Genomic DNA, 19,317 nt, shown 5'->3' with positions numbered 1-19,317 from the left:
GCATCTGGCTTATGTGGTTCCTGGAGAATTGAACCTGGATCCTTTGGCTTTGCAGACAAGCGCTTTAACCACTAAGCAATCTCTCTAGCCCTGTTTGTTTCTTTGTCATGTTACTAGACTAGACTCCACCGCATGGGCATATGTCTGCCTGGCTCCTTGCTGACCTTTTCCTGCGGAGAGCAGGTGCTCTATGGTGGGGAGGGGCATGGAGGGGCAGTAGGTGGAGCCGACAGAGCCTTCCTCATGGCGATTATGGTCTGGCACAGAGCTCAGGCCCATTATTTCTTCAAACCAGCCTTAGCTGAGGACCTGGGCTGCATGGAGTCTACATTAGTTTCTGGAGGCAGTCTTCCTTGGGGTTCCCTCAAGAGGGAAAGTGGCATATGTACTAGGATTAGAAGGATGCTCAGTGACCTTCTAGAAAATGCAAATGGCCCAGATTCTGTGATGAAGACCCAAGGGCACCAGGGAGGGTTTCTGGAGACAGTGTGCTTTCAGCCCTGTCTGGCAGACAGTTGTTTCCATGATTGTGCAGGAGACAGTGTGAGCTTAGCTTCACAGATGGGCAGAGGCCCAGCTTGGATCAAGCAGGCCTGGAAATGTTGCAAGCAGGGAACTGTCGACTGCGTGCATGGCCCTCCCGCCATGCATGGGAGAAATGGGCTTCACCTCCGGCAAGGAGGGGAGCTGCGGGGGTGGGTGAGGTCATTCACTCATGTTTACTCATGCACAAGCCATCTGGGGGCCTTGGGCTGTCCCAAAGAGCAGCGGGGTGGTGCAATGGGCTGTAAGGGAGCCCGGAAAGAAAGGAAGGAGGGAGAAACTGAGGAAAGAAGAAAGGAAGGGAAGGAGGGAAGACAGAAGGAAGGAAGGGATAAGTGGAGAGAGGGAAACCAGGAAAAAAGGGATGAAGGAAAGAGGGGATGGAGGGAAATGGAAAGGTCCTCACAATGTTGTGGTGACGCCTGGAAAGGTTACAGAACTTACAACGCTCTTCACTGCGCAGCCCCTGGCGTCCTGTCTCCCCTTCCCCTCCACTGCATTTGTTGACAGCTTGCCCTGACCTGTGTACTCCACACTCGAGGCAACCTTGCTCCTATCCCACTACTCTTTGAAATGCTGGACTCTCACCAATAGCCATTATAGTGTTAAGAGCCAACACAGATGTTTATTTTGTTTCATCTATTTTTTAAAAAATTTTTTTGTTTATTTTATTTATTTATTTGAGAGCAACAGACAGAGAGAGAGAGAAATGGGCACGCTAGGGCCTCCAGCCACTGCAAAAGTGTTCCAGACACATGAGCCACCTTGTGCATCTGGATTACGTGGTTCCTGGAGAATTGAACCTGGGTCCTTTGGCTTTGCAGGCAAGTGCCTTAACCACTAAGCCATCTCCCCAGCATTTTATTTTTAACTTTGAAGTGGCAGCCTCCATACATATAGACAATATACCATGATTATAATCCCTTCCCACCACCCTCCCTTTTCCTCATTCCAAACTGTCACTGAGCCCCTCCCCCTTTCCAACTCATCTCTCTTCTATTTTGATGTTGTCATTTCCCCTTCTTATTATGCAGGTCTTGTGTAGGTAGCATCAGCCACTGTGAGATCATGGATACCATGGCCCCTGGACATCTCCTTGACCCCCCCCCCCCCACACACACAATGTCTGTATGGTCGCTGGATTACTACAGTGACCTTCTACTTTGTCCTCTATCCCTGGTGTGGCCGTCTCCCATCCCATCTCCTAATGTGTGCCTACTGAGCTTTTTACTTATTTATTTATTTATTTTTAATTTTTTTTTAATTTTATTTGAGAGAGACAGACACAGAAAGACAGATAGAGGGAGAGAGATAGAATGGGCGCGCCAGGGCTTCCAGCCTCTGCAAACGAACTCCAGACGCGTGCGCCCCCTTGTGCATCTGGCTAACGTGGGTCCTGGGGAATCGAGCCTCGAACCGGGGTCCTTAGGCTTCACAGGAAAGCGCTTAACCACTAAGCCATCTCTCCAGCCCCCTAGTGAGCTTTTTAAAATTCAGTCTTGGGCTGGAGAGATGGCTTAGCGGTTAAGCGCTTGCCTGTGAAGTCTAAGGACCCTGGCCCCCTAGTGAGCTTTTTAAAATTCAGTCTTGGGCTGGAGAGATGGCTTAGCGGTTAAGCGCTTGCCTGTGAAGTCTAAGGACCCTGGTTCGAGGCTCGATTCCCCAGGACCCACGTTAGCCAGATGCACAAGGGGGCGCACGCGTCTGGAGTTTGTTTGCAGTGGCTGGAAGCCCTGGCGCGCCCATTCTCTCTCTCTCTATCTGCCTCTTTCTCTCTCTGTCACTCTCAAGTAAATAAATAAAAATGAACAAAAAAAATTTGTTAAAATTCAGTCTTGACTATAATGAGGGCTATGGTTTGTTTTTTTTGTGTGTACATGATATGTATGTGTGTATATATATATATATATATATGTGTGTGTGTGTGTGTGTGTGTGTGTGTGTAATATATTTATTTATACACACACATATATGTATATGTATATACACATATATATTTTAATTCACAAAATACTCTTAGAAGGCAAATACAGTGGTCGATGTGCTTTGTGGATGACGAGATGCAGCAGCTATACCATGGTGCCGGAAGCCACTGAGATGCCACGTGGTCAACTTGTCTCGCGAATAAAGCCCAAACTCCTCGCTTCAGTACGGAAGGCTCTTGGCTTGCACCTCTATGTCTTCTCCCATCCCCACGCCCTTTGCTGGGGCCATTTCCGGTGACTTGTGCCATGGTATCCAAATGCAAGCATGTTGCTTTTTAAACATTTAGTTGAACATATGGCATTTTATTGAACACGGGCATTGAAAAGTGCATTTACCACATGCATACAACTCAGCTTATTTTTCACAAAGTCAGCAAGCCTATGTGACTCGTATCCAGGTCAAGAAATGGAAAACCAACACCCTGAGACCCTCTGGGGACCACCCTTCTGTCCCTGGCTCCCAGCAGGTAACTCCATCCTCACATTCTGCAGGGCACTTGGCCCTTCTTCGCTTGCCTATATGCCCGGGGGGGGGGGGGGAGGGTTCCAGATCAGGAGGAAAGACGTGCAGCCAAAGGCCCCAGGGTCACACCAGTGGCCTTCAGCCTATGTTTGTGCCCATGTCCTCCCAGTTACTAAGTACCTGAATGCGGCGTGCACTGCTTTAAGCTGAGTCTAGACTTCTCTGCGTGCAGTGTCCTGGGCCTCCCCCAGTGTTGCCCCTTCTTCTGGTCTTAAGCAATCTCCCCAGAGTGCTCTCCAGCCATCTTCTACTCCTCCCCCGTGGGGTTGCCATCAGACTCCTCCATCTTGACCTTGGCAAACCAGGTTGCTGCCCCTAAATGGCCATCTCCTTTCCGAACTCTGACCCCCCCCCCCCACGGGTGAATGCTCAGTAAATAAATGTTATATCAGTAAAACGGGTGAGTGGATGAATGAGGCACACGGGCTAACAGAAGATGCCCTTCTTTTCTTAGAGATCTTTAAGAAATGCTCCTGTTTTATGGGTGGTTTTCCAGCCGAGAAACTGACCCTGAGATTCTTCCCAGGCCTACAAAACAACTGTTGTTTCTCACTAATCCTGGGACAGAAATACAACTGGCCCAGAGCTCCAGCATGGTACAATATGTTCCCAAGACATATGCTTTCCATAAGAGAGTCTGGAATCCCAAGCACATGCCGCAAGTCTTGGAAGGATGCGCTGGCAGATGAGAAGGGGAAGAAAATGAAATGAGTAGCAAGAACAAAGCACAATTCCCCAGGGCTAAGGAGTGGAGGGAATGTCGGTTTCAGTACAAATAAATGGGTCCAATTAATGCTCCTTGGTGTTGGCTCTTTTCTTTTTCGGTTTCAGATTGGATGGCTGGGTTGACACCAGATTTTGCCTTCCGAGCATGTGCAGTCAGCGGGCTGCTGGGGAGCAGAACATGTCCGCGGAGGCCCACATTCCTCGCAAGCAGCCGTGCATATGCGAGCCCACTGCGTGACGCTCTTGGAGGGTGAAAGTCCGAAGCACCGTTTCTGCCACCACAAATGCAGAGGTTGACAAAGCAGGACAGAGTCTGTTCTTTCTTTCATTTCTCTAAGCCTCGCTGGCTGTGACTTTTAAGACGTCAGTTCTGGTCAGAGAAGATGGCTTCCTCCCATCACTGCGTCCAGCAAGATGGACTGTGGGGCCCTCTCTGCAGGTGCGGGGCCCCAGGGGGCTTCCAAGGTGGGGCTGTCAAGGAGCGGAGCCCAGAGCACTTTAGGAATCCTGCCATAGATTCGTGGATTCCGCCTCCCCACAGCGTTCCTTCGCTCAGTTTCCCTGTTTGCCACTCACTTGTCTCTGAGATAGACATGACCAGGCCCCCCATCCCCCAGTTCTGGGCAGTGCCTCCAAGAGGTACAAAGAGAGACTGAAGTCCCGGACAGAGACCCGTGCTGGCCGTTAAGCTGCCCCTGACCACGGCTTTTCTTCCAGCAGGAGTTAGTGACGGCATCGCCACTGCCACCAGGCACTTGTCCAATGCTGTGCTCCTCATTGACGTAGTTACCTGTGCACCCCATGTTTACTGAGCAACGACTGTGACAAGCATCAGAGATTCGACAGGGCGCCAAACAGAGAATAATCTTTGCTGCCACAGAGCCCGCGTGTGTGCGTGCGTGTGTGCGCATGTGTGCATGTGTGCCCGCGTGTGTGCGTGCGTGTGTGCGCATGTGTGCATGTGTGCATGTGGGGGGGAGAATGAAAATGAGTAACCTGCCAAGTGAAGATGGTGGAAGGAAGGAAGAAGGGAAGGAGGGAAGAAGGGAAGGAGGGAAGAAGGGAAGGAGGGAAGAAGGGAAGGAAGGAAGGGAAAGGAGAGAGGGAAGGAAAGGAGAAGGAAGGGAAGGAAAAAGGAAAGGAGGAAAGGGAGGAGGGAGGAGGGAAGAAGAAAGAGAGAGGGAGGAAGGACTGTAAATCAGGCCGGGAGGGCCGTGGTCAAGCATTACCGGCCACTCCTAGAGTTAAGTAGGTAGAGGGTCCACTGGCAGATGGAGACACGGAAGCTTCAAGGGTGGAGTCACCCCGTTCTGAGTCACTGAACTAGGGGTGACACTGAGACCCACATCGATCTTGCTGGAAAACTGTAAACAAATGTCTTAGCCCGCCATCCACCCTGACATCTATAAACCAGCTCTGCAGACTGAAAGCATTTTTACTAGCTTTCATCTTTTAAAACTGCATGTTTAGTTCTTTGGAAACAGCTGCCAGTTACCAGGCCCCGGCAGGACTCACTGGGCCGCGCTGTGCAAGGTTTCCTGGCTGCAGAGCCCTTCGTGCTGCTGCTGAGCCCCTGAGCGGCATTGGATGCAGTCAGGCCTCCTTCTCGGAACTTCCAGACCTTCGACTTCCTAAGCCCCGCCAGCTGTCCCCCCCGCAAGCCCTCCTCCCTGGCTTTCTTGCCCCCTTCGCTCCCTTACCTGCTAGGACCCTGCCTGCTCTGGTCTCTGGTCCTTGCCCTTGTCCTGGCCCCTCTTGGACAGCTCGATTCCTATCCACAGTTCATGGTCAGGGGCGCCAGCTTGTTACTATTGCTGCTATTGGCCCAGATCTGCCGGGCCACAGAGATATTTCACAGCCCCCTAAACTCAAACTAACCTGAAAAGCAGGTGTCCCTCTTCTCTGTTTCCTCTTCCCATTCCAGATAATGTCAGTCCTGTCCATTCACTGTTCCCAGTCCACACGAATGGCCCTGGGCAACTTCCTCTCACTACTGCATGCAGCTAATTAGCTAGTCCTGGGAAGTCCACACTAGTTCATCCTGACCTCTCATTTCGTCCTGGCCTCACTTGATCTCAGATTCCCAGCTCTTCTGTCTCCTTCCCTACCAGATTCCAGGCTGGACCCGACATCGCCCTCTCTCAGCGCTTCCGGGTAAACCTTACACAATGTCATAGAAATGTCACTCAGTGGTTCCTCGCGACTTTTGCAAAACTTCAAATTTCCAGCCCTTGGTGATCTGCTTCTGCCTAACTCAGTCCCCATGGTGGCCTTGGCTCCTGCTGTGTGGGTCTTAAAAGGAGACTAAGCCCCGGAGAGAGCCATGCTGACTCTTAAGATGCCCCTGGCAATGGCTTTCCTTCCAGCAGCAGTTCATCTCCGCATCGCCACTGCCACCAAGCACTTGTCTAACCCTGCGCTGCTCTTTTGCCTAGGCCTAGAGTGACCTGTACTTCTTCCATGTACCATAAAATCTCACCCCCTTCTTCCCGACTCCTACTGGTCCCGAGAAGCATCCTGTGACTCCAGTTGAACTTCTCTGTGCTCCCCATTCACTCACTCCACACATCAGTGCACCCCCCCCCCGCCATAACCCTCTCCCAGCAATGGAAAGCTATGTGGTACAAGCTATGCCCGATGCCACACCGGGCAGAAGTCTAGTTCAGCTGCATCTTCCTGACCCCCAGCTGTGATCATTTCCTATCAGACACAGGGTGAAGATGGCCAGTGTCAAGGTTTTGTTTTTGCTTAATGATTTATACCAAAGTCCATCTCTCGAAAGGTAGCGGGACAGATTTAGCTGGTGTTAGATGCCAACCAAACTCTACTTTGGAGTATGCGTGGTAGTTAAGAACAAGAAAATATAGACAAGGGTTATAAATAGTGTTGCCAAGAGGAACTGCAGGACTTGAACTCTTTTAATCAAATCCAATGCTGTGAGCTGGGGATGGTGGCACACGCCTTTAATTCCAGCACTTGGGAGGCAGAGATAGGAGATAGCCATGAGTTCAAGGCCACTGTAGAGTGAGGGCCTACCTCGAAAAACTAAAACCAAAGAAAAAAAGAACATCCAGTGCTGCAATGTTTTCTTCTTATCAAAGATGCCATTAAGTACAACGAGCACCCCAGCTAGCAGCGTCCCCCTGGGAACCCCATTCTTCTGGGGTGACTAATAAGGGATGGGCTGGATGACCTCCAAAATGTACTCAGTTCTCACAGCTCAGGAACCAAAGCCCAGCATTCTCCCTGAATCACGAAGCATCCTCTATACCCGCTGTGGACACCTCCATAGGTGAGTGTCCCATCCATGAGCCAATCATCTCCCCTACCCATATGCTCAGAGTGGGCTACGGGTGTTGTAACCACAATTGACATGGAATGGGGCCCTAAGCCAGGTTGGGTCACTACAGACCTTTCCTTGGGAATCAAGACTTGATGTGGACAGATGAGGCGCTGTTAAGACCGGGCCGTTAAGGAGAGCCAACAGCTGCGGCCTGGCTTCCCAGCCATGCATTCATCTAATGTTAGCTGAGCTCCTAAAATAAGCTGGGCACCATCTAGCATCTTCTGCAGGGTGTGGTGAGCCTCACACTGCCCACGTTCCTGACGGCTTTCCAGCTCCTGGTCCTCATCCTCTGTGCTGCTGGTTTTGGGTTCTCTGGAAAGCCTCTGGCCCTCACAATAGATCGTCCTTGCTTTGATTAAGTCATTGTGATTGGCAGGCATCTTAATTACACCAGAGCTTCCACTGCTTTTCGGGGCCTGCCAGAGCAGCTGTGCCACCTCTCCGTGTGGGTCTTTCTCTGCTGCCATCCAAGGCCAATGGGGCTGTCATGTCGATTTAGGCACATGGCCCCAAGGCAGGCACTGGGGCTTCTTTGAGTCTTTGTCTCTTATTTCCAATTAAATTAAGACGTGGAACAACAGACACTTTAAAGGCATACAGAAAAGGAGCTAAAAAGGACCTCATGCCACGTCGTTAGATGAAACCCACCTCCTCGTGCCCATTCCAGCAGAGAAGTCATCTTGACAAATCATGTCCTTTAGTCAAAACAAGCTGAGGCTCAAACACATGGAGCAGATCTAAACTATATTATTCTCAGGAGACTGAAGTCCAAACCACAAATTCCAGAAATGCACTTTGAAAGTGCTGCTTATTAAACATGCTAGTTTTAAATTAAATTAATGTTAGTGAGCGAGCAAGGTATGTTTTGATTTGTTTATTAGATCACGATCAAGCTCGGCTCTGGGGAGCTCCAGGTGCTCTTGTGTAGGTCTTCAGAGAGAGAAGTGGGTTGTTCCTTGTCACTTTCTGCCCAAGTGGCTCTCTGAGCTCAGTGGACTGCAGGGTTCCCTGTCTGTCCTTGGAGGCTGGCGGCGTTACTGGCTGCCCACAGGTCCTTCGTCACTTCTGGCTGAGAAGTGATCGAGCTGACTTGGAACACCTCTATATTTCTCATCATTTCAGGAATTCACACAAAAGTTGTATGATTTGACCTTTTGGGAAGTTGGCTTTGTTTGTTTTATTAAGAATCATGGACGATGGGCTGGAGAGATGGCTTAGCGGTTAAGCGCTTGCCTGTGAAGCCTAAGGACCCCGGTTCGAGGCTCGGTTCCCCAGGTCCCACGTTAGCCAGATGCACAAGGGGGTGCAAGTGTCTGGAATTCGTTTGCAGTGGCTGGAGACCCTGGCACGCCCATTCTTTCTCTCTCTTTCTCCCTCTTTCTCTGTCTGCTGCTCTCAAATAAATAAATAAAAATGCCAAAAAAAAAAAAAAAAAAGAATCATGGACGAATGGCAAGCAGGCTGTTTTTCATTATCATAACCTTTCTGGGATCACTTACTTTGGAACCAGGTGAGAAGTATGAATTATTTTAATGTTCCTAAGTGGGGATAAAACCTCCTAGGCTCAGCCAGTACTAGCCTTGCCATCCCATACAGGCAGACATGGATTTAGCTGACAGTAGACCACATTCTCCATAAGTGCCCATGATAATATTTTCTGCTCCTCATATTCCTGGACCCTTTTCAAGAGGAGGGCTATGTGTTACCTCTGTTTTTTTTTTTTTGTTGTTGTTGTTGTTGTTGTTTTTTGAGGTAGGGTCTCACTCTAGCCCAGGCTGTGCTGGAATTCACTATGTAGTCTCAGGGTGGCCTTGAACTTGTGGCGATCCTCCTACTTCTGCCTCCTGAGTGCTGGGATTAAGGGCATGTGCCACTATGGCTGGCTTATGTTCCTTCTCCTTGAAGCTGACTGTCTCAACATGGAGGAGGGCTATGCAAGTGAGGTCACATGACTTTTAAAAAATACATATTTAATTTTTATTATTTTTTAATTAGTTTTTTTCCTTATTTTATTTACCTATTTGAGAGAGTGGCAGATAGAGATAGCCAGAGACAATGGGCATCCAGCCACTGCAAACAAACTCCAGACTCATGTGCCACCTTGTATTGGCTTTATGAGGGTACCGGGGAATTGAACCTGAATCATTAGGCTTTGCAGGCAAGTGGCTTAACCACTGAGCAATTTCTCCAGTCTGAGGTAGGGTCTCACTCTGGCCCAGGCTGATCTGAAATTCACTTTGTAGTCTCAGGGTGGCCTCAAATTCATGGTGATGCTCCTACCTCTGCCTCCTGAGTGCTGGGATTAAAGGTGTGCGCCACCACGTCCGGCTCCTCACTTGACTTTTAAGGTCACCATCACATTCGATTCCTGGCTTGTCCCTGGGCACAGCGGCTGTGCTGTGCAGAGGAGCTGAGGCCAGGTCCACAGGCTGGCTGGGCTCCCAGAACACTGGGCATCAGCTCACCCATCTTGCTCTCAGGCCACCTGGGAGGTGACCCCTGCACACTGAACACTGCCAAGGTGCGGCTTCTTGACCAGAGTGTATGCTGGGCCTAGCTGTGAGCCAGCGCCTCAGGATGACTTCCTGTGAGGCACCACTGGGGATGAAGGACTTCTCTGGACTCCGGCTTTACGTGGGAAACTGCAGAGAGGGCTGTGAGTTGTAGTGTGATGCAAATGAAGTTCTGCTCCAGCTGTCCAGGGAGGACCGGATCCACTTGCTTGGACTTTTCCTGCCCACAGAGGTTTGGTTTGATGCAGTGAATTTAGACACACAGTCATTTTTTAACCTATCGTGCCTACAGAAAAGTCCGTAAGTAAAACTGAGTTCTGGAGGTCACTTCAAGCGTCTGAAGGGAGACTGGCATTCCCCACAGCGCTGAAGGGGCAGCGAGCCCTCTGGAGGGCTCTCGGGGTCTTCCACCGTGTGGTCAGAGCGCTGTGGAAGGGGGACAGGGCGGTGAGGGGCCTCCGTTCTGCGTGGCTGGGGTCTCCTCCTGCTGGCCTCTGCGCCTCCATCGTCACTTCACGGCGCACGTGCGGCATGCTGTCACCTGTCCGTACTTGCCGTGGGAGGGTAAGTCTATGTTCCCAGGAGTGCAGAGGACAAGGTAGGCTCACAGTGGACAGAAAAGGGGTTGAGAAAATCATATTGCAGCCTACGGATGTGGCTTCTCAGAGACTCGCCACTACAGCCATCATCTGCTTCCAAGTGTGCGCTGCCAGGGACGTTTGCGATGCTGTCACTTCTGTGAGTAGTGCGTCCAGGCTCCTCTTCACCAGTTTTCTTTAGCAGATCTCCTTCCCTTCCTTTCTTCTTTTTCTCTTTCTTTCTTTCTTATTTTTGTTTTTCGTGGTAGGGTCTCACTCTAGCCTAGGCTGATCTGGAATTCACTATGTAGTTTCAGGGTGGCCTTGAACTCATGGCGATTCTCCTACCTCTGCCTCCCAAGTGCTGGGATTAAAGACGTGAGCCACCACACCTGGCTATTTTTATTTATTTATTTATTTATTTATTTATTTATTTATTTATTTTTGAGACCGGGTCTCACTATGCAACTCAGGCTGGTCTGAAGCTATGTAGCCCAAGCTGGCCTTGAGTTACAATCCTCCTGCCTCTTCCTCCGAAGTGCTGGGATTGCAGACATGCACCCCAGGAGTGCCTGGCTCTGTCCCCTCCCCTCCTTTTGCCTTCCTTGCCCTCCCCTCCTCTTCTCTCTTCTCCTCAACTCTTGACGGTCTCAAACTCATGACCTTCCTGGCTTAGCTATGTGTATAACACGCCCAAGCACTGGTTATGTAAAGGATACAAAGATGCTTTAAAACTTTTTTTTTTTTTTTTTCAAGAGCTACAGTCTGGAAGAGATCACAGGCTCATAAAAATAGGAAGAGCTGAGGCTGGGGAGATGGCTCAGCAGTTAAAGGTGCTTGTTTGCAAAGCCTGCCAGCCTGGATTCAAGTCCCCAGCTACCCACATAAGCTGGATGGGCATTCATTTATAATTTGTAGTGGCAAGAGGCCCTGGCGTTCTCAGACGCATAAAATTAAAAAAAAATTGCAATTAAACTTGCAAATTAAAACAAACACACATATAAGAAAAGCAGGCACCCACACAGCACCCAGCATGGGCAGAGCCTCTGCTGAGTGCTAAAAAGCCGTCACTTGCTCACAATGGCTCCATCATGTTGCTGTCATTGGTACCCCCATTTTACAGCCGAGGCATCAGGCAAGGTCACCGAGTGAGTAAATGTGACGCTATTCCCTGCCCTCCATTGTCAGTAGACAGCGGAGTGAAGTTAGCAGAACATGCACTGGGTGGGCAAAGAAATGTGTGCAAGAGATTAGTCATAGACTCAAACTAAAAAAAAAAAAAGCAAGTTAAATGGAGGAGAGACCCTCGCATCTTCCCTGGTCATTCTCCCACTTCCATCTGGCCACCCTGTTAAGAGATTTCTTTCTTGTTTATAAAATCATTCTATAAAATGTAAACTTTCAGTCTACCAAACTGGCCCTTTGCTCTGGCTCTGCTGCCCAGGAAGACACAGAGGTTGCAGAAACAGATTTCCATGGCGTTGGTGTGGCAAGGAGAGGCCATAAGCTTTCTTTCTCTTCTTCTTCTTCTTTTTTGTAAATTTTATCTTATTATTAATTTGAGAGAGGGAAAGAGGGGGGGAGAGAAAGAGAGAGAGAATGGGTGTGCCAGGGCCTCCAGCCACTGCAAACGAACTCCAGACACTGGTGCCACTTTGTGCATCTGGCTTATGTGGGTCCTAGGGTTCACCTGGGCCATTTGGCTTTGCAGGCAAGCACCTTAACTGCCAAGCCATCCCTCCAGCCCCCAAGAGCTTTCTTTACGGAGGTGAAGACAAGCTTCTGTCTCCATGAAGTGGGAGCATAGTGGGCTCTGCTTGGGGTCACACAGTGATGAACAGATGTGATGCTTTTCTTTGCATAGCAGGTGCTGTAAAGGAGGGAAGGGACCTCCACTGGAGGGTCACTGGAGTTGACTGGTGGCTCTGCTCATAAGTGAAATTGTCGATACATAGCTTCAGGCTTAAGGGACAGACAGCAGCTCCCCCTTGTCTGAGGTTTCACTTTCTACAGTTTCAGTTACTTACAGACAATGGAAACTTCTAGACACTCACTTCCTAGGCTTTAAACTGCATGCTGTTCTGAGCAGCATGACGAAATCCTGTGCGGTGTTGCTCTCTCCAACCTGGACATGAGCCCTCCCTTTGCCTAGATCTCCCTCATACAGACGTCACTGCTTTCAGTGGCTTAGAAGCCACCGGAGTCAGCAACGTGTTTCCCTTAAGTGGAAAGAAGAAAGTTCTCAAATTAATGAGGAAATAAAAAGAGTGACCTGCTGAGGTTGCTGAGATGCTTGGTAAGAACAAAATCTTCTTCCCAGGAAAGTAGATGGGACAAATAAATCAGTGCTAGTTTGGATGTTGTATTTCCAGGTTGCAAAAGTTATGGCTGTGGCGCATGCTGTGTGCATAGTTACGATGGGAAAAGGTATTACATCTGTGTGGTGGGCCGGGGGGCAAAAATACTGGCATCCACAGGCCTTAGCACTGCACCTGGCTTCAGGCATTGTCAGGGAGTCCTGGGGTCTATTCCCTACATGTAAGGTGGCATCAGTATAGTTGGAAAGAGGAACCAATGGCTTCAAGCTGGGTTGCGTTCTGAACGGGTTTGATACCAGGTTCTCTCTGGTTTCCCTCCCACCCACAGTGAATGCCTGCTGCATACCGTGTGCTAAGAATGCAAAACCAACCACAAAAAATACGACCCAGCTCAGCTCTCCAGGCTCACAGTCATAGCTTCCACATGCTTTCTAGTCTGATCTACACTAAGCAAAGCATTCAAATCATACATGTGTAGATATGTGTGACTAGGTTGGGCTGTTTTTGTTTTTTTTCTCACAAGATGTGATGAGTTACAGTCTCGTCTTAAAAAGTGCTGGCTGGAGTCTACAAATTGATGTCTTGATCCACTGACATGCAATGGTTCACTTCTTTGAAGAAAAACGTCAGCATGGAGAAAAGTAACTAAGGTGTGCGGTCATAACACCATGTGTACGCACAGCTACAGAGCTGTGCACAAAAGACAGAGGGCTGGAAACGTGGCACAGTGGTTAAGGCGCTTGTCTGCAAAGCCCAAGGACCTGGGTTTGAGTCTCTAGTACCCGGGTAAAGTCAGATGCACAAGGTGGTACATTCATCTGGACTTCCTTTGCAGTGGCTAGAGGCCCTGGCATGCCCATTCTCTATCTGCCTCACTCTCTCTCTGTCTTTCTCTCTCAAATAAATAAATAAATAAATAACATATAGATAGATAGATGTATTTTTTTTTAAAGATACAGAGCTTTAAAGAGGACACTCAACACCTGGACCACCCTTTGCCATGTCCTTCCTATCACGCGCTGTGAGACTCATGCCATGGAGCAAAGCTATGGGCCTTTCCCCAGCACGTGCCCCACCATCTTTCCAATCTACTCTGATTTCTGCCAATCTAGAGACAATGCCTCTGTGTCACTCCCAGTCAATACTGCCCAGGAAACCGTCCCTGAGCACACAGCAGGGACCGACCAGCGACAGCCCAGCAGCCCGTGTCCTTTCCAGCTGAAGCTGAGTTTCCAGAATGCCCCCATGTGTACAACAGTGCCCGCCAGGGGAGGGGCTCCCTGTGGATGGTCTTTCTCATGAGGTTCCGCCGCTCTGCCTCCCCCTGGCTTGGCGCTGCTGAGGGTTGAGTGAGGAGGCAGGAGCTGGGTCCAGAGGCACAGAGCAGGTGGGGCAGCAAGAGAGATGGGATCCCTCACCGTCAGCTGCTGAGACACAGGGAAGGCACAGGGCACTTCATCCACACGCAGTAGCCCAGGGACTGGCGGGTCACTCCAGGCCCTGAGAGGTCTCTTTCATACCGCTGACCCAGGGCCAGACCAGCCAGAGACATTACGCATCGGCTTACTCTGGAAAGGGAAGGCATGTGCCATCGAGCCATCTTGAGGAAACTCGGAATGCGTAGCATATGGGTAGTTAACTTCCAGACACAATGCCTAGCCGCATCATAGAGCCAGGAACTGTGGTTAAGAGCATGGGCTGTGGAATAAGAATGACCTGGGGACAAACCCTAAGGTTTGTTATTTCTTATGTGCTCTGTGGAAGACATCTGAGGTTAAAAGAGAGTGAGCTGTAATCCCAGTCTTCTGGAAATTTGCATCACCGCTAGCCATGCGGGCCTCCGTTTCCTCACTGGTAAAATGGGGGTAAGGACCAGGCCTGCTTGCTGAGGCTGTAATGGAGATGGACAGGACAATGGATGGAAACATCAGGATGACTCCATGGTCCACAGTAATCACAGACTGTCTTTGTAACTGTGGGAGGGGAGCCTGGACAATGGTCATGCCATGGACAGTGCCACCGTGTCCTGACTCTCCCCTTTCCAAGGGCCTGAGAATAGCAGGGCAGTCTTTCTGGACGGCTCTCTCTCAAAGAAGTGGCTCTTGGGGAAGCTATGGTTTGTTCCTCAAATCCCTTCATGCCCTTCTCTAAGTTAACCCCAATTTTGTTCAAACTCTGAACACATGGACCAGATATAACTTTCTTTGCTGAACTTGGTAGAAAGATAGAAAAGGCCAGCTACCAAGATCCATTCAGAAACAAAACAAAACAAAACAACTCTCCCTTAGGGCACTAGGGAAGCATCTAAGCCCAGCGGGGATTGTCCCCACCCCTATGGACAGGAGATATTCCCAGTGCCAAGGCCCCACAGCTGTGGCAGAGAATCGGATGCTGGCAGCTGATGGGAGAACACACATTCTCCACCTTAATCCACTCCCAGCCTGGCTGTGAGAGCCCCAACAAAGGGCAATGCGTATTCCACTTCCTAGGCTGACCCATCACATCCCCAACTCCTTCCTGGGCAAAGCCTGCATGGGACAGTGCAGTGCCTGGACGCCAGAGGGGTGGGAACACACACACACACACACACACACACACACACACACACACACACCACGGGGCTTCAAGGGGTAAACTTAAAACACGATGCCTCTTGGTTCATGGAAGAGTGGCAGAACATAGACATGGGAATTCCTCTATAACATAACAATATATCTTAATTACAGTCCCTGGTTGCCCCTTGGTGACCACAAAGAAGGAAGGGAGTACTTAAATGTAGAGAGTTGGAAGCCGTGTTGAGCCTAGAAGTTTCTACACACACTGGCTACCAGGAAGAGTTACTCAGCACAGGGAGCCCCACTCAATAAAACTGAGCTTACACTCAACGTGGGAGCCCTGGGCACGCCCAAAAAGCCGATCTGCACTGCCTTATTCAGAAACAATAAAGAATAGAAAAATTATAAGGAAGATGAAGGAAAATACGCCAGCCAGACATTGCATCAGAAGCTGCTGGTAATTGGGAACAGCAGGAGAGAGGCTGATGGGCCACTAGTCATTTTTCTGCCTGGTTTCCAGCCTAATGTCTGGCGTCTGTCCTCTGGCTTTTGGAGTGAACCCGTTTTCCTGGAATATGTATTTATTGAATTCCGAAAGGCTGGGTTTCTTATGTAGATTAATTCACAATTTCAAAGACTCTTTGAAGCTGGCAAAAACATTCTGTTATTTCCATGAGTTATTACCCCTGAAACACTGGCATAGCCTGGGAGGTCGGCTGTAATCTTGTTTAGATCCATTTAAATTTAGAAACTTTATAGTGTGTTAAAAATAGAGCACATCTGTGTACTTTCTCTTTCTTTCATCCCACTGCAAGGGTTCTTTAGTCATCTTGACCCACCCCAGATACGAGCCCGAGAAATGCAAGTACTTGTCACCTAGGGACCGGCTGGACCGAAACAGACATCTTTTCCACATGAGTTTTGGGGTATCAGCCATGGAAACATGCAGAGTTGCTTATTATCCCATATAGAAAGTTCTAGAATTAGGAGCAAAGTCGATAATATGTGACTTCATGCTAAGTAAACAAATGGGCTACGAGTCTAGAAGTTTCTAGTGGTGCTCTCTAGGATGCCTTGGTCCTCCGCCTTTGTATGGGAAACGATCAGGCCAGGAAAGGCTGTGGGAAGCTGTGAGATCAGGCTGCTCATCACCAAAAGGTTATTAATCAAGATGGCCCATAGTGGGCTGGAGAGATGGCTTAGTGGTTAAGGTGCTTACCTTTGAAACTTGAGGACTGAGGATCAATTCTCCAGTACCCATGTAAGCCAGATGCACAAGATGGCACAGGCATCTGGAGCTCATCTGCAGTGGGCTAAAGGCCTTTTCTCTCTCTCTCTCAGATAAATAAAAAGATGGCCTATATTTTATAAGACTGTTGTCTGCATGGCACTCGCCAGGGCTAACGGGTGTCAGCATTTGCATGTCTAGCAAAGGGAAGGGGCAGTCAGGATCACCTCTTCACAGTCACTTACCTTCATAAACATGCTAAATCCGGTCTTAAGGAGATCAGTGAGGCCTGAGGACATGTGTTCAATATCGGCAGAATCTGGCTTCTCAGGATTAAATATCTCCTCCACAACCTGCTTCAACAGTGGCTTATAGGATGCCTGGGAAGACAAAATACTGCGTTATAAATAAATGCGCTTGTTTGATACGCCTGGAGAAAGAGCAGCTTTTTATCTGTATCAAAGAAAGTAAAGCAAGTTTAGTTTGATATCGAGCAACTGCTGTGCTTTTGTGTATGTGAAAATAACCTTGAAATTTTTTTTGATAACCTTTCTGTCAATGCTCTAACACCTTTCTGCCTCGTATACCTCTTGTGCAAGCGTCTCTCATGGAGGTACGGTCACAAGATGAGGCGCTCAATCTAGATTCAACATGACAATTAGGCAGGCAGAAGGGTCGAAAGCAAAGACCTGTCATTGGATGTACACTTAAAGATGGTCTCCGGTGCTTCCTGCACGTACTTGGAATTATGATCCCCTCTGCTAGGAGCCTGACTGTGTGTTAACAATGTGCTGTCAATATCCAAGCGATTTCCTTCTTCCCACCGCAGCCCTCAACTCCAAGGACGACGTGGCAGAAAAAGAAGTTAAGATGCCACAAGGGATCTGAGCTGGGTCGGGGTAGGAGGAATCAGGTCACAGGGAAGCTTACGAATATCAGTAGGATCAGGGCAACCTTCGTTTACATCTCCCCTGCTCTGATGAACAGAGCTGAGCACTTTCCTCTTCTGTGACCTGAATACTCCGCCTGTCCATATTTAGTTCGGCTGGGAGGCAGCTGCCTTGCTGACCTCTGGCTGGAAGCCGTTCCTGAGTCTTCCCTTCCCGTGAACTGGGCTGCCAGCCTCCAAACCCGTTACTGCCTCCGCTGCATTTGGAGCATTCGGGGCAAATATAGAAACCATTTCTCCTCTCCCCTCATGCTCTGATCTATGGTCCAGAAAAAGCCAGCACGCTGCCCAGGGCCAGCTTGTCTTGAGCGCTGGTCCTTTCTTTACATATGTAACTAGCCTGAAGCCAGGGTCACAGCTATTCCATGCACTGCTCCTACCTCTGGCTTTGTTTTACTTTTCTTATAGGCACTTTTTAAACTTATTTTTTCCTGTTTTCCAAGTCATTTAAACTGTCTTAGAGATAAAGCCGGGTGTATATCATCAGGATCAGGTCTGATCATTTATCAGGACCTAGCTGGGATGTTGGGGGGGAGGGGAGAGGCCGGGTGAGCCAGGGTCTGTTCAGTGGAGAGTGCCTCTTTAAAAAAGATTATTTATTGATTTATTGATTTAAAGACAGAGAGAGGGTAAAAGTGAGAATGGGTGCACCAGGGCCTCTAGTCACTGCAAACGAATTCCAGACACATGCGCCACCATGTGCATCTGGCTTACATGAGACCTGGAGAACCAAACCTGTGTCCTTAGGCTTCGCAGGCAAGCGCCTTAACTGCTAAGCCATCTCTCCAGCCTGAGGATGCCACTTTCTTATGTTTACTAGCCAGACAGACTATTATGTGCCCAGAGATCTCATGGTGAGTATGAAGATCTCAGGGTGAGTATGAAGCAGGAACACTGATAAGACAGGGATGGATCAACCTTGTTTATAATAAGAGATTGTAAAATTAGCACCAAGATGGACTTTTAAAAATAAGATTGGAAAAATCCAAAAGTCTGAAAGTTTATACTTTTCATGAGCCCATGGGGATTCCAAACACTCTCAGACCTTGCTGGTCTGAGACAAAATTCTCATAATGAATGCAGAATATAATTTGGCAGTAGCGATCAAATTAGAAGTGCATCTGATGGAGTCATTCCCCTTCTAGAAATGTGTTCTTTGGCTGTGTTCTGTGTGCAAATGAATTCATCAAAGGTCATTTACTGGATTTGAAACTGCTCAAGTGGCCACCAACAGGGAGCTGAGTTATCCGCCGGGGGCATCTGGGAGAGGCATGCTGGGAAAAGCAGCCCTGTGTTGATGGGGCTGCCAGGGCGGAGCGGCATGGGAAGGAGACGGGCAAGGAGAGGGCACTGTGCGCGATGGGCTCGTGTTCTTATCCAAACGGGCAGGAAGAACATGACAGCTTGGATTTGCTGAGTAGGTAAGAGGCAGCCTGTGTGACACGCAAAAGTTATCCCCAGCAGAGAGGGAAGAGTGAGTGCCAGGCAGGGGCAGAGACGGGAGGACGACCGACCCTTAGGATGCCTGCTGTGTTTCTAAAGCACAGCTTAAACAAATAACCGCTTTAAATGGCAACTTGAAAAACTGATATATCATTTATATATAGAAATGAGATGGGGGGCGATTCCAATGTTAACTAGGGCTATATTATTTGCTTTCTTATCTTTCCACATTTTCCAGATGATTAGGTTGACTTCTGGATTTACAAAACAACTTGAAAAAAAAATAGTTAGATGTAACAAAACACAAAGCTACTGGCCTCTGAGTTCTGCAATCCTCTCCCTCAAGCAGACTGTCTTGAGAATACGGGTGTCACCCCGGCCTTTCTGGACATTTGCTCTCTCTCTTTCTCTTTTTTAAGAGGCAGGGTCTTACTATAGCTCAGGCTGACCTGGAATTCACTATGTAGTCTTGGGATGGACTCGGACTCATTGTGATCCTCCTGCTTCTGCCTCCCGAGTGCTGGGATTAAAGGTGTGAGCCATCACGCCCAGTTGACATTTGCTCTCTTAATCTTTGGTACTCCCTGAGGAGAGTCCTGGGGCGAATACT

The 19,317-nt window shown here is 49.0% G+C and overlaps 1 protein-coding gene across 1 annotated transcript in view; it reads right to left on the bottom strand.

Moving 5' to 3' along the window:
- Positions 1–19,317, bottom strand: part of Scfd2 (sec1 family domain containing 2) — a 357,956-nt gene that overhangs the window by 11,207 nt on the left and 327,432 nt on the right. The window contains exon 7 of the mRNA XM_004658696.2: positions 16,561–16,695. Within this exon, the coding sequence (XP_004658753.2) occupies positions 16,561–16,695 (135 nt within the window). The remainder of the gene's footprint in view (positions 1–16,560; positions 16,696–19,317) is intronic.

Source organism: Jaculus jaculus, chromosome 11, assembly GCF_020740685.1.
Source record: "Jaculus jaculus isolate mJacJac1 chromosome 11, mJacJac1.mat.Y.cur, whole genome shotgun sequence".
NCBI lineage: Eukaryota > Metazoa > Chordata > Mammalia > Rodentia > Dipodidae > Jaculus > Jaculus jaculus.
Note: the sequence above shows the minus strand (reverse complement) of the source record. Positions and strands in the feature narration are given on the sequence as shown.